Here is a 25,220-nt window from a genome sequence, read left to right as displayed (position 1 = left end):
TCGGCGATACAACTGTTTAGTAAATCTGATCCTTGTTTAACTGATTACGCAAAAATGTGTCTTAGTCAGGGAGTTACAAACTTCTTTATACAATATACCCTGCAGGTTTTCTGGAACTTCTTTCATCTGAACACTGCACTGAATTTGTCAGGTTTGTCATAGCAAACCTGACAAATTCAGTGCACCATTAAAATGGTACATTATCCCTGCGTAACATACCTACTTAATCCAGTGGCGCTACAACCTCCTTAGGATTTGGCCTCAGATTTCTGAATCTGCACACGCCGTCGTTTTTTTGGGTCTATGATATGTCGTTTTTTTGGGTCTATGATATGTCGGTTTCCTCACGATGTTTTCCTTCACCGTTCGAGCAAATGTTAAATGCGCACATAGAAAGAAAGTCCATTGGTGCACAGCCGGGGTCGAGCGACTACACCAACACTAGTCCACATATATCTATATATATAAAAATGAAACCCGTTTTCCGTTGTCACGACATAACATGAAAACGGCTTGACCGATTTGTCTGATTATTTTTTTATAATATTCCTTGAAGTACGAGGATGGTTCTTACGGAGAGAAAAATTAAAAAAATTGAGTGAAAAAGTCTAAAAACAACACTTTTCTACATTCCCATACAAAATATTCGTAATAATATTTAAAGGCAATTTGAACTTTAATACCATATCATAAAGTTCAAGTGTTAGTGGAGGGGTTACGGGAAGGTAAATTTTTATTTTTTGACATAATGTATTTGTTGTATTATCAACTTTCTTTTTTTTTCTTACTAGCTAGACCGGTGTCCCGAATAGCAGAATAAGTATTTAAAAAAAATAAAGAATCGACTGTTAGGCGGTACGATGTTCGCCAGGCCAGCTAGTTATTTATATTATAAGTTAGTTATTAAAATAGAATGTTGAACTTCATTAAAAAAAATTAGGCTTACTTCAGTCGGACAGTCCCATTCCGATATCCACTCAGTGCATGGCGCCAAAGTATTTCCCACGCATGGAATCCTAAACCACGAATGCTTGATCTTAACTTCCGAGTTCTCGCTGTACACTTTATGCTGACAATCTCCACATAATAGGAAACCGAACGCTTCATTTTCGTAATTCGGCCTGGACATTATTTCAATTAGCTTACGTAACTTTGCAGTGATATTGGAAAATCACAACTTAGTGTCTGGATATCTCAACTTTAGATAAATTATGAGATTCCATTTGTGGTTTTTAGGATACTGTTTTAGTTATGACGTAAAACGTTGAGAATGACGTACAGACCTGTAACGCAAGTTCGGCTCGGTACTTCGAGAGCAAATGGGTTGAGTTGAACAATGACGTATTTGCTACCGCGGCTAGTAAATAGATTACCCGGTCAGTTATTAGATAGCTAAACAAATCACACAATCTTTTTAGGTCTGGGCCTCAGATTCTGCATCTGTTTCATGATCATTTGTCAATCTAATAGGCAAGAAGGTGAAGCCTCCTGTGCCTGACATGCCGTCGTTTGAGTCTAAGGCAAGCCGGTTTCCTCACGTTTTCCTTCACCGTTTGAGCTAATATTACAATACATAGAAAGAAAGTTCTATCCTTAAGCAAAATAAAAAGCAAGTTGAAATATGATTTCATATGTATTTGTCGCGCTCCTAATAAGACTACTATATTAATATTAACCACAGTGGTTTTCAAATGTTATAAGGTAAAATAAATAAAAACAAAAAGTAAAAAAATCCTTTTATACTCAGAGCTGTTCAGTCGGCTCTTTCAGGTAGACCGTAGAACTAACTTTCAACTACTTTCCAATCCAATAATAGTTAAATATGACAGTTTAATTTCCATTCTGAATGGTTCTTACACAGGTCGAAATTATAGGAAGTTTATTCACCTGAATCTGATAGTAAATAATCTAGACTCATTGGGAGGTATAACGGAGTCAAGTGGATCGATTAAGAAGACATTGTCTGGATCTGAAACAGAGCTTTTGCATTATGAAAGAAATATTTTTTTTATTGTACATAATTAAAATGGATATTTAGTTAAAGAAAGTTGCTCCAACACTAGGATTATGCGTTTAGTGGGCAGCCAGTCTCTTCCTTTTGAAATGTTTACGGTACTTGACAATAATTTCTACATAACACTACATTTTATAATTTAACTTTGGTTGCACAATAAGAAAATAGTGCCACATACTTTTCTTGGTCGGTAAGAGCGTCGCTGTCTTGGATATTAGTATTGCCAGTAAATAAAAATTACCCATTATAAGAGGCATAATTTAAAGTCATGCGTCTTTTTGAATAAAGTGATAACCGCCCGTGGACCTGCCATTTAAAACTATATCACTCGCGTAAATATTCTTTTAATACAAAACTTACCCAAAAGCCACGTCACATAAGCATCATCTAGCTGATGATTCGTCACACATAAAGTCTGCGATATATTCAAAGATATATCCTTAACACTGCCTGTACCAAAATCCAAGTATGTCTCATACACCGAGGCAGCTGGTATATGAGTTGGGCGATTAAGGCTGTTCTCCATTAGATGGACTGAGCGACGCTTTCGTTTCCAACCCTTTTCGAAGACATGATCGTTGATATTGTATAGAGGGTTGCCTGGTAATACCACTGCAGCTATAACGTTTAGAAATAACGGTTCCTGAAATTAATATTTATGATTAATTATTTGTCCAATCTTAAAATGTAATTATTTTGATACGATAATGCTATGGCGATTATTGCTGGTGATAGTCGCCTACGATTTCTCGCACGTGTAGGGCACTCTCCCTATCTAAATGGGCCTTTAGTTTCCTTATTTTTATTTCAATACAATACTGTTTTAACATGTGATGAGGAGCAAATACGTTCGTTCAAACAACACCAACTAAGCAAAAAACTCAGTTTTGTATCGCGCAGGCGCATACAACGATCACAAAGCTTTGACTTTTTTAAGATTCGCCGAATATGGAGTATTAAGAATATCCATAGCGCTAAATAACCTGAATCATGAGCACACCCCACATACACATCACACATACATACCCTCACTGTCACACCATCACACAACACAGCCGAATTAGGTATTACTTAGTAAAATGTATTTAATAATTTTTGTTTTTTTTTCTTTCGTAAATGTTTAAACCATGTTGTATTCCATCTATATCGTTAGTATAATTGTTTTTTGATATATATAATAATTTATGTTAGCTGTATAGACCAAGGTGGATAATTTTTGAAACCAAATAAAATAATAGATAGATGAAAACCATAGGAAAAGGAGGAGAATATTATAAAAATGAAAGGAAAATAAAATCTGTGGTCGGGAACCCCTTCCGGGGGTGAGTTTTTAAGGGTAAAAACGGTTTATCTCGATTTCCGGCAAAACTAAAAGTCCTATGGAATAAAGTCAAAGCAAAGTTGTAGATAATAAAAAGATTAAAAACTTTTGTTACATTTTTTTCACATAACCTCAAAATTTAAGTTAATTTTATTATAATTTGACTGTTAAGGTTGACGCGTGGATGACCATCTTATCGGAATATATTATATATTTATGTATCAAATACCTGGTTTAAAACAAGACATACTATCTCAGCGGTGTATATGCCGAGAGCCATACCGGAAAAAGTTACGGTCGCCGTAATAGTTTCGAATGCACGAATCACACCGCAATCGCCTGTTGATATCTATAAAAAGGAAATATAGTTAATATTTTAGGGATGTTTGCTTGAGGTTGACTGGTTCAGAATTACTTGGTCGATGTTAAAATAAAACTCCCTAATTACTTGTAGAGAAGAGGTGAAGATGGAATAGTGAATGATGAATGATTTTATTTACAAAACTGTGTACAATTATACTTAAAAATTATCCTACACTTACAACTAATATTGACATGTGGTGCCAAGATGCGGAGCGTTGATTGGTTGCGCAGGTACCAGAGTAGGCGATAAAAATGCGGCGCGGCAAAAAGTTGGCCTTTTTCTGCACGCAGCCGCCGAAGCGTACGAACGTGTTCATCTCAGAACACTTCGGTATCGTAGCCTTACGATAACGCTAAAACTGTCCTTTTCAGGACAAATTATCGTATCACGACTAAACGTCTAACAACTGTCCTTTTCAGGACAAATTATTCTTGTTTCACGACGAAAACGTTTGACACTGTCCTTGTCAGGGCATATTACCGTGTCTTACGACACGATGAAACTGTTCTTTTCAGAACACACGACCGTATCTATTCTAATATGTTCTTCTCAGAACACATCACTGTTTCAATACGACACGTTAATCAATCACCTACAGGATTCCCCCTCTAGCGAAGCGTACCGGCAGGCGTAAAACGCGGCCTCGGCGAGTTGTCTTTGTAGGTATTGAGTTGTTCCCAATGTCTTGTTGTTTCAGGTCGTTGTCATTTTGATGTTTCAGGTTGTTATCGTTTTGATGTTTCAGGTTGTTGTCGTTTTGATGTTTCAGGTTATTTGATGGTTTATCTAGTTCGCTCGCACTTGATGTGATTTGCTTGTTGCAGGTACTCGGTATTGTATCAGTGGGCACATCTGGCTCGGCGATTGTGTAGGCGGGTTTGAGTCTGTCAATAGAGATCTTTGTTTCACGGTTAGGTAACTGCAGCGTGAATATCTTGCTATCTCGTTTTAGCACGCGATAGGGTCCGTCGTAGGGTGCTTGTAATGGCTTCTTTACGGCGTCTATGCGTACGAATACGTATTCACATGTCTGCAGGTCGCGGTGTACGAATATAGGTTTTGTATTGCTGTGTGGTTGGTTAGGCATTGGTTGCAAGTTACGTATTGCGTCGCGCAGCTGATCGATGTAGGCAGAGTCCATAATGGCGTCATCGCGGGTCGTTGATAAGAAATCACCGGGTAAGCGTATGTTGCATCCGTAGGTAAGTTGGGCGGCGCTTACGCCGGTGTCACTTCGCATAGCGGCGCGTAATCCGAGTAGAACGGTTGGTAGCTCGTTAATCCAGCTTCTTGCGGTCTGTAATCTTGCCTTCAATGCGGCCTTAAGGACACGGTGCCATCGTTCGATGATACCGTTACATTGTGCGTGGTATGATGTTGTACGCGTTTTTTCAATTCCGAGTAAGCGAGAAAGAGATGCAAATACTCTGCTTTCGAATTGGCGTCCTTGGTCCGTTGTTATTGTAGCAGGGCAACCGAAACGGGAAATCCAACCTTCGTATAATGCTTTGGCGACGTCTTCAGCAGTTATTTCGCATAATGGGTATGCTTCGGGCCATCTTGTCGCTCTGTCGATCATTGTCACGAGGTATCGATGACCGGTGGCCGCGGTAGGTAGCGGACCAACGATATCGATGTGCACGTGTTCGAATCGTTCGGTTGGTGAAAAAATTGATAATGGACTTGTTGTGTGGCGTTGTATTTTGGCGCGCTGACACTGTAGGCATACTTTTGCCCACTTGCCAACATCTGCGTTCATTGAGGGCCAAAAGTAGCGTTGCGTAATTAATTTCCTCGTGGTCTTTATTCCAGGGTGGCTAACGTTATGTACTGCGTCGAATGCGGTACGTCGGTATTCTTCAGGTAGGTACGGACGTATGCATGAGGTTGAAGTTTCGCAGAGTAATTTGATGTTTGACGCGGGCAGGTTTACTTCCTTGAAAGATAAGTTGCTCTGTAAACCGAGTGCTTGAATTGTATCGCTATCGCGCTCTTGAGCTATTGCAAGTTGATTGTAGTCAATCGGCGATGGACACGTGATTGCGTCGATGCGTGATAATGCGTCTGCGGCTGCATTTTGAGACCCACTGACGTGTCGTATGTCAGTGGTAAATTCGCTGATATAGAGTAGCTGTCGGGTGCGTCTCGGTGATTCGCTGTTGGTATTTGATTTTGTGTAAGCGAATGTCAGCGGCTTGTGGTCCGTGTATATTATTATTTCACGTCCCTCGAACATTTTTCGGAAGTGTTTTACAGCCATATAGATGGCGAGTAGCTCTCGATCATATGTACTGTAGCGAGTCTGTGCGTCGCTGAATTTCTTCGAAAAATAGCCGAGTGGTTGCCATGTGTTGTTCACAAATTGATTTAGTGCGGCACCAGCTGTTTTATCACTCGCGTCGCTGAATATAGCAAGCGTCGCATGGTGAGACGGATGAGCGAGTAAAGCGGCGTTTTTTATGCTCTCTTTACATGCTTCATAAGCTTGCGTCGATTCAGCGGTCCAGTCGATCTTTGTTTTGTCACGTTTCTTGATGTTGTGCAGATAGTTATTTAGCGGCGCTTGTATGGTGGCGGCGTCTTTGACATTTTCGCGGTAAAAGTTTATCATACCGAGAAAACGTCGCAGCTCTTCTACGGTTTGTGGCTTTGGAAAGTCTGTGATAGCCTGTACCTTCTCTTGGGGTGGCTGTATTCCTTCCGCCGTGACTTGATGACCGAGGAATTTGACAGTTGGCTGGCCGAAAACACATTTTGATGGGTTGATGGTAATACCGTATTCTTCTAGTCGCTGTAATACGGTGCGTAGGTGTTTTCGGTGCTGTTCCTCGTCAATTGACGCTATCAGTAGATCATCAACGAAAGGGAATACGAAGTCGAGTTCGCGCAGTACTTCGTGAATAAAGCGTTGGAATGTCTGGCCGGCGTTCTTTAGACCAGGACACATGCGCGGAAACTCGAAAAGGCCAAATGGTGTGATTATGGCGGTTTTCTCCACATCTTGCTCGCTGACTGGCAGTTGTTGGTAGGCGCGGTTGAGGTCAAGTGTGGAGAAAATTTTCTTCCCTGCGAGTTGGTAAGTGAAATCACGTATGCGTGGTATGGGATACCGATCGGGCTTGGTTATGGCGTTGAGCCTTCGGTAATCGCCACACACGCGTAACTCTCCACTCTTCTTAGGCACGACGTGAAGAGGTGATGCCCAAGGGCTTTTGCTTGGTCTGCATAACCCTTGGTTAATCATGTTCTGAAATTCTTTCCTGACCATTTCGTAGCGATGCGGCGCAATGGGGCGTGGCCTGCAGTGAAGAGGCGGTCCATTTGTTTCAATGAAGTGTTCGACGGAATGTTTAGGACTTAGCTTCATTGAAGTGAGCCTAGTTGTGCCTGGGAAATCGGCTAGTATGCTGTGGTAATTTTGCCCAATGTCTATACTGCGAACTGTAGGTATGCCCGCAGTACTGAGTTGAGCGTTAGTTACCAGCTGTGTTTTCCCGTCGATCAATCGTCGGTTTTTTACGTCGACAATGAGGTGGTGGTACTGTAAGAAATCTGCTCCCAGGATTGGCTTGGATACATCTGCTACGACGAATTTCCATGTGTATGGTCTTCGAAGGTTAAGATCGAGTGTGAGTGACTTCTCTCCGTATGTAGGAATTACAGTGTTGTTGGCGGCGTAGAGTTGAAACGGCAGTGGTTTTTCGCGTGAGCCTTTTTTCTTTGGTAGCACGGAGATATTGGCTCCTGTGTCGACCAAAAAGGTAAGTTTTGTTACCCTGTCGGTAACGAAAAGGCGGTGTGATGATTCGGTAACGCCAGTTCCCGCCGCGGCCAGCGTTACTTTTAGTTTTCCGACTGGTTAATAGGCTTGACACTGCATGGTGGTGCGCATTTCTTCGCGTCCATACCGTAACGATGATGGTAGTAGCAGTATGGCATTGGAGACTTTTTGCGACTTCGGTCTTCCATCTGCGACTCTCGTTGGTTTTCGTTACGATTTGTAGATGCGTTCTGCGAGCGTGATTGTAAACGGTGGCGAGGGCGACGGTTGCGATGGTTGTCGCAAGGTTGTGCTCGTAGCTCAGCCACTTCCGAAGACAATCTTCTTATTTCACCGATGAGTGTGTCGATGGTTGGCTGTTGCGGATGAGGTGGTGGCACGCGGAGCGACAGTGAAATGCCGGAGACTTCTTGGCTCGACGGTGTTGATGAAGTTTGACGCTCTGCACCGGAATTTTCTGTTGTCGACATCTTCAATGTTCTTGGTGTTCTTCTCGGGGTTGTTCTTCTCGGGATGTTCTTCTCGGGCTTGTTCTTCTCGGGGTTGTTCTTCTCGGGGTTGTTCTTCTCGGGGTCACCACTTTAGGGATGTTTGCTTGAGGTTGACTGGTTCAGAATTACTTGGTCGATGTTAAAATAAAACTCCCTAATTACTTGTAGAGAAGAGGTGAAGATGGAATAGTGAATGATGAATGATTTTATTTACAAAACTGTGTACAATTATACTTAAAAATTATCCTACACTTACAACTAATATTGACATGTGGTGCCAAGATGCGGAGCGTTGATTGGTTGCGCAGGTACCAGAGTAGGCGATAAAAATGCGGCGCGGCAAAAAGTTGGCCTTTTTCTGCACGCAGCCGCCGAAGCGTACGAACGTGTTCATCTCAGAACACTTCGGTATCGTAGCCTTACGATAACGCTAAAACTGTCCTTTTCAGGACAAATTATCGTATCACGACTAAACGTCTAACAACTGTCCTTTTCAGGACAAATTATTCTTGTTTCACGACGAAAACGTTTGACACTGTCCTTGTCAGGGCATATTACCGTGTCTTACGACACGATGAAACTGTTCTTTTCAGAACACACGACCGTATCTATTCTAATATGTTCTTCTCAGAACACATCACTGTTTCAATACGACACGTTAATCAATCACCTACAATATCAAGGTTTTAAATCAGCACAATTCCAAATTCCATTAATTTTTTGTAACATTTATTTAAATAATAGACATATATGTGACATATACTGTAGATATAGCATAATGTATGATGTGGTGAACTTTAATAAATAAATAAATATCAATCTTGTTCGATCTGTGACGATTGTGGACCTATAACTTATGTTTAAATTTTAATTACGATTCGAAAATGTCCACACAAAATCAATCAAGTGCTTTATATAGAAAAAGTATGACTCAGCAATTACGAGTAGCTAGACAATTACGAATGCCAAACCTGGCGTTAGTCCAAATACCTAATCAAATTAGCTACCAGACACCAAAAGCTCGCAACGACGAAAAATTACATAAACCACGCTTTGAGGAAGAGGCTGATCCATTTTATGAGTCTCCATGTCTACAAGCATAATATGCTGCAGCAGTTCCATCAACAATAACAATTGCAAAAAATAAATACAATTAATTCTTAAATTGCATATTTGTCTAAATTAGTTTATCTGTTTTATAATTGTAGTGTTTTGCTTTAAATCTTGTCATTTATGTATTATGTTTTTTAAGTGTATGTGTGTTTCGTTAGTGTGCCTTTTCAAATAAAAAAAAAAGGGTGCGCGCGTAAGAAGTTATACTTCTTTGGCATTATTAAACATAGTTTTTGATTGCATGCAAATAATTAATTACAATTAAATAATCAAAGCCTGGAAAAGGAGTCATTATAGTCAATTAAGTTCAGTTTACATTTGAAAAAATTAAATAATTAATATTTATTATTATTCTCTTACATTAAGTGTAACATAAATTCTATTATTATTCGAATGTTGTTTTTAAATTATGTCCAATGCCGTAGCATCTTCCGTGGGCAATTTCATTCTGTTAATTTTGTGTCACGGTGAGCGCGCATCGTAAAATTTCACTGTCATAAATTTTTTGATAACGCGCCTAAAGAAGTATAACTTCAAAAATATCTTGTACCTATATCTTTTCTTGCCTGTCAGTTGATACTTGATACATTAAAACATATTCTTTTACAAGATAGGCTGGTATCCAGCCACAACTTTTCTATTAATATATAATGAAGTACTTGAAAATATCCTTGTCCAGTCGTTGGTAGAAGCCATTGATAAGGCGCGTCTATTGATGACTGATTGATGATGCTTATAGTATCTGTCCTTTGTTCCGTCACGTTTTTACAAATCCGAAATACAAGTTTTCGTCTGTTTAACTTAACATCGGGGCCTACAAGTAATATTTTGCTTAAACTATCAGCTATGGCACACTATATGTAGCTGGCTTTTATATAAAAATAATATTATGGTTAAATCTGCCAACAGAGGCTGATGCAACCCGAAGCTGCGTTATTTTATCCAATGTAAAACTAACAATTTAAAACAACTATTGTCTCTTTTTAAAAATAAAATATGTTTATTATGGAACATAAGATACATGTATCACTTATTCCACGTCATTAAATTTCAATTTGTAGGCATCCCTACTCATCGGCAAAGAAGACAGAGGGTGTAGGCCGAGAGAAAAAGCCGGCGTAAAAAACTCTCGGTACTCTTTTAAAATATCAAATCATCAAATAACACTTATTTTAAAACAAATATCGCAAATTAATTACCGCATTTACCACGGAGAGTGTTTAAAGAAGTTGTTCCTGCAGCTGAGTTTCATCATCGGACGTCGAGGCAGAATACGAAATTCCACCCGTATCACCTCGACGTCCGTTTTTTAAGGCAGTATTTGCCCGCGCGATACCACTATGTGGAACCAGCTTAATTCGTTTGAGGCTTCTTCAAGAAAAGAGCGTACCAATTCTTAAAAGGCCGCAAAGGCACCCGCGAGCCCTCTGCCACTGAGGGTGTCCATGGGCGGACTAAAACTGTTATTACACATAAGGCTTATCCAATTTTTATTTTTCTATCAATAGAATAATATTTTCTTTATGAATAGACTGACAGAAAAGATATATTATGCAGAGACTAGAATCGAATTTGCTGTAAAATTAATTACACCTTTTGCCATAAAAATCAATTAAGTATGACGTCAAAATATGCTTGGAGATGCTTGCTCTTATGGATGGATGGTTTCGGGACATTTTGCTTACCAAAGCATTTACCAGTGACAGTCAGTCTGTAAAGATTTCCCAAAATGTCGTCAATTAAATAATAGTCCGTAAAAGACTGTCCCGGTACATTTGGCTTGAAGGTAACTATTACTTCCGCGCTGCTAAGTTTCTCCACCGGCTTCGTTGTTATTGCTACTTTAAAGACTCTATCCACGTTGTTTTGTATGTACATGTGCGAAATGCGGAATGTAAGCGCTTTCTGAAAAGGAAATAAAAAACCGTACATGTAGTATAATGGACGGACGTAATGTCGTGTCGTTCCTGAAATTATTATTAATATAACACACATAATATAGTACTTGTACTGTTAACAGACTAAAACGTATCCACTGTGATGGATGGTCATAACGAATCATGTCAGGAGTCCCGAGTTGGACCAAGGATGATAATCAGAAAAGTTGGGTTGCGCAGCAGACGCTCTTGACGGAGGCAAGGGTTAAGGTAGACCCTGTTTCCATAGGATGTTGTAGAATTGTACTAGATAGATTATTTTATAGGTAGGCATACAAGATACAAAAGCTTACCGAACTAGTGTTTTGTATAGTAATCAATTTCTCCAACTTTGAATCAAGTGGTACACACCCAAAATCCACAGTTCTAGAATCCGGTATGCTTTCTAGCGAAGTATTTTGCATTTTTATAAAAATAATATAGATAGTCCAACCAAAATAATTTAAAACTTGTGAGTTTAAAGTTATAAGAGGAAACCTTGATTGCGTCAAAAAATTCCCAACTTTATGTTAGAACCTATTATTAAATAGGTACTTTTTACGGAAATAAGAAAGATACGGAATCTACAAGCATTTTATCACAACATATTATAGACTTCAAGCTATTAGAAATATATCCTATAGTTACAAATAAGAGTATAACAATAATTAGACTTATTAGGATCCATTCTTGACATATGCCAAGCCCGACATAAAACATAAATCTTGTGCATGCAATATCATAATAAATTTGAACTCAACAGTATAAACTCTTTGTATGGCGGCAAAAATAACAAATTGTGCGATGATTCTTATAAGAAGACCTCAAGTGGCACAGAATTACGAGTCAAAATACTAACGGATGTGTGTTTATTTATATTTATTATTAAAATTTGTTTTATGTATTCAAATTTTAAAATTTAGACACAATTCCGCAACACATAGAATAAAATAATCCATCCAATCTATCCAACGAATCTGTCAACTGTCAATCCATGATTAATGATGTCATTGTCATTTTTGCATCGAAGTTCGAACTTCGAACTATGTATGTAAAAAAAACCAAGCATTTTTTGTGCAAAGAAAAGTTGATGCTGCACGGTTTAAAGTGGTTTGTTAATTTCTAAATTGATAAACGTTACTGAGATAAATTGTATCTTAAGTTTGTTTGTGTTGTGTTTTGATAGAAAATAAAACATGTCAAATCCAAGTACAGTGGGATTGGCATTATAATTTTCCTTTAACTTTATTCCCAGACCTTGTGTATCCTGTTTATTATGCTTCCATAAAAAGAGATATTTACGAAACAAGAAATGTTTATGGTATAAAAATGGATTCCGGAACTGATTGGTTATGTGAAATTTTACAAAATGTACAACTTGAACAATTTTATTTACCAATCCGAGATCAACTACAAGTAAGTGTAATACAACCAATGAATATTGTTTTTCGTTTTTATTCACTTAACACGTTATACATTAAAAATGATTTCTCTGCTTGAGGAACATTTCATTTAAAAAGGAAATAATGATAATATCCACTAAGATATTAAATCTTCTAAACTAAATAAAGTGTTTGTAACCTTCTCCTCAGTGTTGTTTGTATATAAAATATAATTTTCTTAATATAAAATTCAGTTGTTTTTTTATATTTGGTGTGACATTCAAATTGCCCCCCCCCTCACACCCCAAAAAATATTCTCGGCTTACAACTTTTCTATATGTAATTGTTTCAGATCACTAGGCTTGCTCATTTTGATTATGTCCACACTGAGGATCTAGAACGAATTGGTGTAAGCAAACCTGGTATTCGTAGACTACTAGATGCAGTACGAAAAAAGAAATTGCAATTATGGAATAGGAAATTTTGGAATAAACTCTTTGGCTCTTCAGGTTCAGTTTCAAAAGAAAAGACAGAGAATACATTAAGACCTCAACCACAGACTGAAGCTAGAACTACATGCATTATATTAGAAAAGGACATTGTGTAAGTTGAAAATTGTAAATTATATTTGCATAATTTTTGTTCTTAGAAAAAGTTGCTTTTAAAGTTTATCTTTTAATCAAATTCAAGGTCAAACATATAGGTGTAACATTAAGTCTATGAATGTTAAACTGATTCATTTTACTATTATATTCTTAAAAGTGTTAAAAATTTTTTTGCTGTAAAATTTTGTTTAAATACAAATATTTTTAAAGTTAATATTAATTAAACAAAGAATACTTTTATAGTTAAATTTTAATTTAGATATGAAGCCATTTCAATTTTAATTTCAACAATGAAATTATAATGTGGTTATGGAGTTACATACTGCACCTGTTTTACTGGTTTGTTTTTATAAGTAGGTAAGCCATGAGCCTTGAAATACGTATTATTTTAAGCCTTGAACCTTCAGATAAACGAAGCTGGACTTGACTAAACGAGTCACAGCGATTATATTATTTCATAAATAGTTTTTCTACAGATTACACAATGAGTTAGGAAAAGGATCATTTGGCGTAGTACGCAGAGGTGAATGGAAAGTGTCAGAACTAAATCAAACCATAGCCGTAGCAGTTAAAGTCTTAAAGGCAGATGCATTTACACAGCCAGGAATATATGATGATTTCAGAAGAGAAGTAGAGGCTATGCACAGCTTAAAACACCCTAATCTCATAAAGTTACATGGTGTAGTCTTTCATCCATTGATGATGGTCTGTGAATTAGCTACTATGGGTGCTTTGCTTGATTATATTAGAGCTCAAAATGGAAAAGTGTCGTTGAACTACATATCAAAATGGTCGGGACAAGTTGCGGCCGGCATGGCTTATTTGGAGAAATGCAGATTTCTACACAGAGATCTTGCGTGTAGAAATATTTTATTGTCTAGTTTAGATCTGGTAAGTGTAATTGTAATGTTATAACTTAAATTAGGCGTAGTTAGGACTATCACAATTTTCCTTTTTCCAATTTTCTTTCAAATAGATTATGCTTAGAACTACTTATGAATAACATCAAAGCCTGTTGTGGGTCTCAATCAGAACAAGAAGACCACAATCTCGAAATAATTCAACTCTTCAAACTTAATATCTGAAATGTTTTTTAAATTTTTATAATCCAATATTTGATCCATATTTTAGAATTCATGCATTTAATCCAGATTAACCAAAAAACTGCTTAAAAACCAGACTCTTTAGATTTGATATATCTATTTCTTAATAATTATTTTTTTAATAGGGAAGTAGCTTAAGTGCCTGATACGTCGTAGATTTTGGGTTCTTAAGTATTTCTCACAAAGTTTTCTCTGTACATAAGTGTTAATAGAAAGAAATATCAATCAGAGCCGTGATTATTATCCTATGTATTTTATCTCATTTATAAACTGTTTACTGAGTTATGTACAACTATTGTAGGTTAAAATAGGTGATTTTGGTTTGATGCGAGCATTGCCAGATGCAGATGATTGCTACGTGATGAGTGAGAGACGGCGTGTGCCATTTCCGTGGTGTGCGCCGGAGTCTTTAAGGTCGCGGCAATTCTCACATGCATCGGATGTATGGATGTTTGCGGTTGCATTGTGGGAAATGTATACTTTTGGGGATGAACCTTGGATAGGTAAGAATAAGTTATACTAGTCCTTTGATTGTTTTACCTGCGTTAGGGTTACAGCTCCAATAATTAAAATATGAAAGGGAAATGTCTGAAATGGGAATATGTATTTATAAATGTCAATTAACGTAAATAAAAATTTTGTTCAATCGGTAGTGTGATGTTATAATGAATTTAAATTTTAAAGTTTCGACAATTAATATTTTGAAATTAAAAATGCGTTTGAAAGATTTATAAAAATACTAGCTGCAAACGTTTGTTTTGCCATTTATATTATTTCTAGGAAACATTTTTTAGTTCAATAAAAATAACTATCTAAAATTATAAAAATAGGGGTTGATTGTAGAAGGGTGAAAATTAGGGGTTAGATGTTGATAGATAGTAGCCGATTCTCAGACCGAATATGAATATAAAATTTTATAAGAATAGGTCGAGCAGTTACGGAACAGTATGGGAACGAGCATTATGACACGAGAATTTTATATATATAGAGATAATATATTCAATTAATGTCAATAAAAAAATAAGTTTACATAAGCTTAAAGGAAAGCATGCTATGATGTCTATTTCTTATACAACAATAGATGTTAATAGATCGTGGGACCGTTCATGATTTCTAAAGCATATATTTCATATTACCAATGGTTACATACATTTGCGGGTAATTTGACATAATATGTAAGTCTACCTATCGCTCGTCGCTCGAATCGTAGTACCTATTCCTTAACTGTCTTAGTTTTATGAGACACATGCTTTTGCGTGTTCATCCAAGACTTCAGGATGTTTGTACATCACTTAGGACTAAAATTGTTTTTTTGTTACGTCTTCCTTCCCAATAAATTTAAACCTTATGAGGGAACAAATTCAAATTCATCTATTCATTTAGGTAACACAATGTACACTGATGTCCATAAAGAAATACATATTAAATGCTTCTAATTTTACATTTACTGCCAGTTCTCAAATCAAGGGCGTAGAACGGAAGAGAAGAACTGGAAATTAACTCTCCGCCACTCTTTTTAATCACCAAGTTTTTTGTTTTACACAAGGTTTGTAAGGAGCTGCAACCATTACACCATATTCCAAATGACATCTTTAACTAATTAATAATAAAATAAAAAAACATCTTTGCTAGTAACCGAATGAGTTAAATAGTAAATTACATCGTGCTTTTTTTTTAAATTAGGAGATGTAATAAACAGTTACAAAATCCAAAATTGTTATTGAAAAAAAAACAAAAAAAAATTGTAATGGAATTAAGTTAATAAGTTTGTTATGGGAGAGCTGGGTAAAGTGGAGTATTTTTTACTTAAAAGGGTTCTCAAATCGTACACATTGTAATATATTAATATAATGAATAAACACATTTTATATTGGCATGGAATGTAAAAGTTATGATTTTTTTTGACGTTCATGAATATTTTAGTTTATTATAAATTCGATTTAAATGTGCTAAAGGTTGCGGGTAGGTACTGACAAATATACAGTATTTACAATTTAAAGATAACACTTTTTTAACGGATTGAAGCTATGTATTATTATAATCTTATAATTATTTCACATATTTTTTTTTAATTATGTAAAATAATCCGTTAAAAAAAGTGTTTTCTTTAAATGTGTAAAAGTTATGTTAATAAAAGACAATACTAGTTTTTACAATTTTCTTAAGCTACATAGTAATAATAAATATAGTTAAAAATTAATAAAAGAATATATATGTATATTTTTTATTATTATATTTATTGTATGTATAATAGACTCTTTGTAATAGGACTAAATGGTTCGGAGATATTGCGTCTGATAATGCGCGAAGGACAGCGTTTGTCGGCTCCCGTGGCCTGCCCACCAGACGTCTATATGCTGATGATGCAATGCTGGGACCTAAACCCAAAAGAAAGACCAACATTCTCCGGCATATTACAGTATATGGACGTGAATAAGTTCGAAACTGCTCTTGCTGATCTTAGGTGAGTTTTTCTTTTTGGATAAAATATAAATAAATAAAAAAAGCAAAACAATGGCGCTACAACCTTCTAGGTCTGGGCCGCAGATATCTGTATCCGTTTTGTGATCATTAAGTAGACAAGTAGGTGATCAAAGTCAAAATCGTTCATTCATATAGGTAACACAATGTACACTTATGAACGTCAAAAAAGAAATATGTAACATTAAATGCTTCTAATTTTACATTTACTGTCAGTTCTCGAATCAGGCGTAGAACGGAAGAGAAGAACTGGCAATAAAATTTCCGCCACTCTTTATAATCGCCTACTGTGTCCACATTTCGCCTTTTTGTGTCTAAGGTATCCCGGTTTTCTCACGATGTTTTCCTTCGATATTGCACAGCCGGGGATCGAGCCTACGACCTCAGGAATGAGTCGCATGCTGAAGCCACTAGGCCAATAATACATGTTATGACTCTTAGAAAATAAGATTGATATTACAGGTGTATTTATATTTGAGTATAAATTGTTACAGCTACAGAAAGCAAGGTCAGATGACAATAGAGGCTGGCGACGCCATTATTCTGATTGATAAACGTGTCGAGTTACATTGGTGGAAGGGGCAGAATCAGCGCACACTAGAAATTGGATTATTTCCTAGGTAATATTGGTTTATGTCATTAAATATCATGTCATAATAATAAGAACATTTATGCTATAATTGTTGTGAAAACAAATAAACAATTTATAATTAAATAAAACTTGGCCGCTACATTATCTTTATTCTTGCACACCTTATATATTGTTCTTTACTGGCTTGGAAACGATCGGTTGTTAGCGATAAGCCATGCCGTACTTTTAATGTAACGAAAAATTTATTTACAAAAGGTTAGGTGGGGCCAAAAGTTGCGGAAGTGAATTTGTTGTTGTCATTTTTGTTTTATTACTTCCATATTTATTGGTTGGTCAGTAATTTTATTGTTAATTAAACATTTTGATTTTGCTATTGATAAAAATCTAAAGAATCAAAATTAAAATAAAGCATAGCATAGACTCAAAAGAGAATCGAAATTTATCTGTCAATTTAAATATTTTCCCTCGTATTTTTGTGTCACCTTCTGACATAGGTTTTGCTGCGTCTCTTGCTTCAAATCTATATATATATATATGTATATATGTTATGTTGGTTTGTGTATGCTTCAAAAACTCAAAAAGTTCTGCACCGATCGAGGTGAAATTTTAGCATGATATATAATTCGCATCAAGGATTGTTTTAATCTATTTCTTTTTTGTTTTTTTTTTATTTTTTTGCAGAAGTATTGCAAAATTAAACTTATGTGAAATGTATTCTTTGTTTTGTTTCTCATTTCTTAACCATTGAATCACAATTTGCCACTGCGAAGCGTGGTAGGGTACATCTAGTTGTACATAAATTTGTTGATTTATCTATATACTTCCAGAAAGATGTATAATATGAATATATTTTTTCAGTACTATCGTAACAGTATCGAGAAATAAGAATGTACAAGCTGTCAAGAAAGCACAAACATTGTCGCCGAGCAGACGAAGTAAGTTATATAAGTTATACACACAAACACAGCTCGCACACACGTACCTATTACATAACTATAGGTATCCGGGATTTTTTTTATTCCACGACCAGATCCTACAGTAATATATTAGTTCCTTAAAAATAAAACCGCCGCCATACACATCATTATATTACGCCAACCACGGTGGAACTCGTGCTCGTATATAAATAATATTAAATGAATTTGGGATTCCTAACCAAAGGCGAGATGTTTGAGATCAAAACGTCAATTTCATATGTACCGAATATAATCGAAGTCATTTAAAAATATTTTAGTATTCGACTTGAATTTAAAGTTAGGTCTTTAGAAGAATATTAAACAGCATTTTATAAAAATTAACTGTTTTTTAAGGTTTTAAATACATATTTTTTGAGTTCTTCGTTCGTTCTTATTTTTTAAAACTTCTTACGATACCTAAAAAATGACCTAATGTTTTATTTAATTTAAAAACGTAATGTGGGAGTGTCTAAGTAGACTTATCTATCTACATAAATAAAGGTGTAGTTTAAGCAATGATTAATTCTATGGTAAACCCTGTTAGTCACCGTTTAGGAATGTAAAACATAATTTCATATGGAAAATAAATAGGTAATAATAATATAAATAAATCAGTAGCGCTACAACCCTAATTGCGTCTGGGCCTCAGATTTCTGAATCTGTTTGATAATCATTTGTCAATCTAATAGGCAAGTAGGTGATCAGCCTTCTGACACGCGCCGTCAACTTTTTGTGTCTAAGGCAACCCGGTTTTCTCACGATGTTTTCCTTCACCGTACGAGCGAGTGTTGAATACGCACATATAAAGAAAGTACATTGGTGCACAGCCGGGGATCGAACCTACGACCTCAAGAATAGTCGCACGCTGAAGCCACTAATATGACATAAGCTGTGCTAATATTATGAAACAGGTGATATTTCTCTACAGCATGCTAATCAAGGTCTAGTACGTACTACTCGTACATAATGAGTTGTGAACTTGAACAAATATATACATATGACGTATTATTTATTGATTAACTCAGTTACTTTTAATGCATTTTACTTCTAAATAAGACTTCGAAAAACGCGAACAATTTCGGTTTTGTTTACAATTCGACGGGTATTTTGTGTCCGTGGTCCAGATGATTGGATGTCAAATTATGCATAAATAATACCTATTAGGGTCTTATCACTCACTATCACATAGGCCTGCGACTTAAAAGTGTCTTGGCCTCCGAAATCAGAATCTTCCAGCGCTCACTGTTCTGTGCCACCTTCCGTCAATTGCTGGCTTTCAGCTGCAGCAGGTCTTGATCCAGCGGTACCTAGGCCGACCTACTGTTCTCTGACCACAAGGTGCCAACGTCGTCGATGAGCATATAATGTTGAAATTTATCCCTTTTATATAAAATTATAATTAATATTGAATTTTTTTATACAACCAATACAAATTCGTTGAATAATTGCTGCGTTTTGGGGTCAGTAATTTGTTCAAAGAAGCGACCACGTACAGCGTAAGCTAAAACTGATGATAGATCTTTATATAGATAAATTATACATAGATAGATTTGTATAGGGCTCCGTGGCCGTATTTGGAACAATAAAACAACAATATATTTGGAACATATATCGTTCGAATAGAATACTCGTAGCATATTAAGAAAGTCGAACACTAATACTATCGTATAATTTACGAACACTTGACGAAACTGTCATAAAATCCCGAAACGTTGAAATAATCTTATGAATTCGCTTTTTCATTTTAAATGAAACACAAATATTTGTATCAAATTGTGGTCAAAGAAACGGCGGATTACTCTAAACGGTGCTTTTATACATTTACAGACTCTACCAACACCTCTCCACCCGTGACGGCAGACGAATCAGTGATCCTGCGCAAGCGCAGAACGATAGAATCGACTCAACCGACGACAACACGAGCCGGGAACAATGCGAGCAAACACTTCAACTATAATAAACTTACGAATGATAGGACATTACACAATGAAAGGATTGCGAGGGCAGCCAGAGATAGCCAGGCGAAGAGCCTGAGTCAAGGTAACTGACTTCAAAAAAGGAGGGTTTTTTAAGTCTAAAGTGATTAGTAAGTCTTTGTTGACAATTGTTTTACTAAGTTTCATTCAAATCGGTTTAGTCGATATTGAGATATTGACAAAAATTTAAAATAATTGTAAATTTATAATAATACTAGCTGACCTGGCAAACGTCGTTTTGCCATGTATATCATTTATAATAAAAAATAGGGTTTTATCGTAGAGAGGTGAAAATTAGGGGTCGTATGTATTTTTTAATGCTGTGTCATAAAAATTAAAAAAAAAATATTTAGGGCTGGACTACCCTTAACATTTAGGGGGATGAAAAATAGATGTTGTCCGATTTTCAGACATACCCAATATGCACACAAAATTTCATGAGAATCAGTCAAGCCGTTTCGGAGGAGTTTAACTACAAACACCGCGACACGAGAATTTTATATATTAGATATAACTTCAATCCGGTAAAAAGTGTCTTTAAATGTGTAAAAGTTATGTCAATAAAAGTCGATATATTTTTAATTATATGTATAAATACATATATGCTATTTTATAGTGAAGGAAGACCTCCTCATTGACTTAGACCTTCCGCCGGTGACAGGTGGCGCCACTAAACCAGCCAATCAGAATCTCTCGTTACTTGATGAACCCATTGATGTACCTGAAGTTGGTAAGTTTCATTCTCAATTTTGGGGAATTTCGATGACGTCATCGGGGTTCTTGTTTACGAACTTCAGGTGAATTAACTCATAAATTAATTCATCAAACAAATTAACAGTCATTTAAATTTTTAGGGAATTTGAATTATTTAAATGATCCTAATCCTTGGGATTGATTTGCTCCAGTTCAAACAATTTGTATGACTCAAAACTTGGCGATTAAAAAGAGTGGCGGAAAGTTTCGTGCCAGTTCTTCTTACCCGCTCTACGCCCTTGACTTGGGAACTGGTAGTAAATGTAAATTTAGAATTAATTTAATATAGTTTCTGTTGACGTTCATAAGACTTGGTTACCTATATGAATAAAGTTATTTAGAGTTTGACCAATCACATAAAGTGTCAATGTGTACTAAGATGTTACATAATTTAAACCGCCAAGTTTCTAGGTTCGATTGTTTAATATAGAACTGAAGCTTTTATAGAGCAAGAGGCTCATTTGATTTTAAGTGGTAACGCCCACGACACTCAATGCCAAAGGTTTCGAAATTGCGTTTCCGGCCTTTAATTGTTGATTTCCGACAAACTCTAGGCAAAAACGCGGATTTTAATGCAATAAAACGGTTTTTTATGAGTAGATAACAACAAAATTTGTGTCTCAGATCTCAGATACAGAGATCAGTCTCGTGTTCATTTGTTTTATTCTCTTACTTAAGTATATTTTGCTTATTTTGCAGGACAAGAAGCGGACTGGGGACAGCAAAGTATAGAAAGCCTACCCACATATTCATCAAATGTCCAAACCCAACCGAATCTATTTGGTGCTAAATCTTTAGACAATCTCAATTTTTCCACCCCTAGTACATCTATACGAAACGACCCATTCGACACTTCACAATTCTCAATATCCAGACCTTACGATACTCGACCGAATTATGATATTAATAGCGATACTCAAGAATCTCAAACCTATCCCAACCTAAATTATAATAACGCCGTCTCCACACATACAAATCCCAATTCGGATTTAAGTGTAACGAATTCTTTGGCCCAAATCTCATTAGACGATAGGATATCGGACTCTCTGAATCTCAGATCGAAAAACACGAATCTACACAGCGGTCCCTCGACCTCCGACGATTTTCCAGTGTACAATAACTTCGATATCAACCCGGAGTTCGCGTTGGAGACCTTCGACTATTACTCGAAATCGAATAATCAAAGCGCAAATTACGAAAAGAACATATACGTGCCGAATGATGAGAGCGAGAAATTGAGGAATTTCAGCGAACAGCTGGAGAATTCGAAGAATTATTCGGCTTTTAAGTATCAGAATGATTTGGGGTACGGGTACGGTGCGTCGACGTCTCGAAGGGGTTACGACGAAGTGAGCGATAACGTGTATAGTGAAATCGAGAGTCGGTACTACGCGCCGACGTACACGAACGCGTGCTTGTACGACGAAGTGTATGAACCGACGCCCAGACCGCATCGACCCGCGCCGCCTTGCCCTTCCAAACCGAAATGATCTGGTATTTTTTTTTATTATTAGTACGTCCTGAGGTCACAGAAGTGCTATATTAACACGTTCACTGCGCCATCATTTTTAAAGAACTTTCAGCTGGTGCGTTGGAGACCTAAAAGATCTCGTAACAAGCCTATCCTCTGGTGCGTTTGAGACCTAATCAGTCTCCTAAAAATACACTTTTGAAAATAATTTATATCTTCCAAAAAAACAATGACATATATTTTGAATTTTTTGTGGGTGAAAGATAGCTAATTGCTTTATGTTTTGCTAGGTTCGCACGCAGTTACGACATTTGAATAAACTACAAATACCAAAAAAAAATTAGATATCGATTGTATCTCGTACCGCAACCGAAGATAGTTCAATATGTGTAGTAAGTAGTGATGGGAATAAAATAATATCTCAGTTATCGATTCTAAAAGTTTTATTAATTATGCAAAGTGTTTTTCATTAAAACGTGGTAAGCACATTGATTGCTTGCACATTACGCGCAAATGGTAACAATTCATTTAGTTTTTTTTAGAAGCGTCAGTGCTGTTTAACTGCGTGTGCTCCAACGAAAAAGGTTTATCGTTAAATATTTCATAATCAGAATCACTGTCATTATTAGTCAATGGGGGGCAAATTTGAACATTTTCCAAAACAAATATTTTATTTATTTATTTTATTTATTATACACAACAAATATTTTACTGGACGATGCAGCAGTATAATCCGGCGTTGATTTTTTGTTAGAAACCTCACCAATAAAATTTATTTTTTACACTTTTCATACAAAAATAATCAACACGCTGGTATATACGCGAGTGTTATTTCCAAAACGTGCCCGCGACTTCCCGAATGTCGATTCTAGGACAACACTAAAAATCCCATCCTCCATCTCTTGCGTCTACGAGGCGTACGATTTCACGAGTACCGACATATCTCCTAACGCAAGGAATTAAAATAATTACAGTACTGTGCGTTAGGGACCTAATCCATCTCTAATTTATTTTTTAAAGTCCTTGAATTCAGCTTTAAGTAGGAAGCAAATATGTATATTTGTCCTGCTCATCCTTAAAGAACTTTACAAGTTACATCCTCCCGCAAGGAGTGAAAAAACACGATTATGTTCAACGCACAATACTAAAGTCCTGCAAGAGATCTGATAGATCTCGTAATGCAACGAACGTGTTAAATGTATAGTTCGACAGTATCGTCTTGGTACTTGAAAAAAATCTTTTTGTTAGTTCGCTATCGTTTTTCTTTTTATACTAACTTTTATGTTTGACTTCTGTTTTCAATTACCCTGTCTGCAGTGTCGCATCTGTTTTTTACTGAATTATTTTATGATCTTTACTCAAGTTCAAGCTACTGTGTGGTGCTTCAAATCTTTTCTGCTTGTGTCTAACGGAAAAAGATTAACTTGTCTCTGGACTAAAGATCTTGTATGTTTCTGAATGATCTTATGGATTACGTAATAATGAATAGAAAGCAAAGGTAGTTTAAATAAAGGATGTTAGTAAAACTACATGGTACTGAAGTTTTTTGGCCATAATGTTCGTGGTGAGAGAAAATGCACTTTTAATAATAGAAAATCGACTTTGGCTCAGCTAATTATATTGGGAAAGTTATACAAAACCCCGACTATACCTCGCATTTGTTCACTTGTTCAACTTCGGAGCCAGAGTCAGATATATTCAGAGTCTTAGTGCTAAGTAACTTACGTATGACACTCAATAGTTTACATAAATATGTCTATAGTACAGACATTTAAAATTATATTGATACTACATTATGCCTTCAAATACGATAATAATTTTAAAGGATATACATACATATTATGTATTGAAGTATTGTATTTTTTGAGATTATTTTAATACAAAAAAAAACATTATTTATGTATGGTAGCTATTGAACATTTAGGCAATACGCTGGTTTGGATGCTGTTCTTGGATGAAACAGTATAATGCCCGCCTTCCACTGCGAGCGGAACGGACCCATTACGGACTCCGCTATACTCGTAACGATGATTTTCATTTGGAACACTTTGGAACTTCGTATTGGTAATATGCGCGCAATTAGAAATTGCTCGTACAGGTAAAGAAATATGAAACCATTATTTAACGCTAATAAATGACTATCGTGCGTTAAATAATTTTGATGGAGAATTTACTTTAAGTTGTTAATTTCTCAAATTAAATTAAGCTTATTTTACTATGAACGTTGTCTTTTTAAATTTGAGGGTATTTCGAATGGTGGTAAAGCTAAGTTTACTACTCACCTTCCCTCTAAAAGATATTAAATGTAATTGAAAGGTGAGAATATATCATGATGACGCGTCTCGTTCGTTTCTGATTGGTTTAGACCAATAGATCAGCTACAATAGATCAGCTTGTCTCTGGTCTAAAGATCTTGTTCGTTTGTGATTTTTCTAACGGAACAATAGAGAAGCTTGTCTCTGGTCTAAAGATCTTGTTCGTTTGTGATTTTTCTAACGGAACAATAGAGAAGCTTGTCTCTGGTCTAAAGATCTTGTTCGTTTGTGATTTTTCTAACGGAACAATAGAGAAGCTTGTCTCTGGTCTAAAGATCTTGTTCGTTTGTGATTTTTCTAACGGAACAATAGATTAGCTTGTCTCTAATGATATTGTTCGAAAAATGCGCCCGAGTTTCGCCTTTCACTCTTAGTTTATCGGTGCCTCTTTATGTACCTGCATAAGTTTGAATGTTTATTTTTATATAGATATAACTCGAATTTGATATTTTAGTTTAAATGTAAAAAAAAATGTACAGTATTGTAAGTAATTATTGACAGTTAATGTACGTGTGTATAACGCTTCTATCACAATAAAGAGATTCTTATGATTTTGGTGTGTTTATTTTATTTATTTATTATTTGT

General features: G+C 36.1%; 2 protein-coding genes across 3 annotated transcripts in view; one reads left to right on the top strand and one right to left on the bottom strand.

The window, feature by feature from the left end:
* Positions 1-11,651, bottom strand: part of LOC125054467 (cilia- and flagella-associated protein 65-like) — a 36,606-nt gene extending 24,955 nt beyond the window's left edge. The window contains exons 1-7 of the mRNA XM_047656388.1: positions 11,315-11,651; positions 10,770-10,989; positions 9,744-9,898; positions 3,565-3,684; positions 2,375-2,657; positions 1,888-1,969; positions 947-1,121 (exon numbers count right to left, since the gene is read on the bottom strand). Coding sequence (XP_047512344.1) covers positions 947-1,121; positions 1,888-1,969; positions 2,375-2,657; positions 3,565-3,684; positions 9,744-9,898; positions 10,770-10,989; positions 11,315-11,425 — 1,146 coding nt within the window. The 5' untranslated portion in view covers positions 11,426-11,651. The remainder of the gene's footprint in view (positions 1-946; positions 1,122-1,887; positions 1,970-2,374; positions 2,658-3,564; positions 3,685-9,743; positions 9,899-10,769; positions 10,990-11,314) is intronic.
* Positions 11,652-12,031: 380 nt separating this feature from the next.
* Positions 12,032-23,855, top strand: LOC125054474 (activated Cdc42 kinase Ack). Of its 2 annotated transcripts, XM_047656400.1 has the most exons (12): positions 12,032-12,110; positions 12,256-12,416; positions 12,735-12,985; positions 13,464-13,878; positions 14,392-14,593; positions 16,359-16,554; positions 17,066-17,191; positions 18,022-18,098; positions 19,947-20,159; positions 20,712-20,825; positions 21,548-22,390; positions 23,512-23,855. In XM_047656400.1, the coding sequence occupies exons 2-11, from the start codon at positions 12,330-12,332 to the stop codon at positions 22,336-22,338; spliced, it is 2,472 nt and encodes an 823-aa protein (XP_047512356.1). In that variant the 5' UTR covers positions 12,032-12,110; positions 12,256-12,329; the 3' UTR covers positions 22,339-22,390; positions 23,512-23,855. The 2 variants fall into 2 exon arrangements, with proteins under 2 accessions (XP_047512356.1, XP_047512355.1); XM_047656399.1 differs by having other exon boundaries at positions 12,048-12,416.
* Positions 23,856-25,220: the final 1,365 nt, after the last annotated feature.

The sequence above is a fragment of the Pieris napi genome, chromosome 12 (assembly GCF_905475465.1).
Source record: "Pieris napi chromosome 12, ilPieNapi1.2, whole genome shotgun sequence".
Taxonomy (NCBI): domain Eukaryota; kingdom Metazoa; phylum Arthropoda; class Insecta; order Lepidoptera; family Pieridae; genus Pieris; species Pieris napi.
Note: the sequence above shows the minus strand (reverse complement) of the source record. Positions and strands in the feature narration are given on the sequence as shown.

Coding starts and splice junctions, on each gene's coding strand:
- LOC125054474 (XM_047656400.1), top strand. CDS start 12,330: ATGGATTCCGGAACTGATTGGTTATGTGAAATTTTACAAAATGTACAA. Junction 12,986..13,463: donor ATATTAGAAAAGGACATTGT/GTAAGTTGAAAA, acceptor GTTTTTCTACAG/ATTACACAATGAGTTAGGAA. Junction 16,555..17,065: donor ACTGCTCTTGCTGATCTTAG/GTGAGTTTTTCT, acceptor AAATTGTTACAG/CTACAGAAAGCAAGGTCAGA.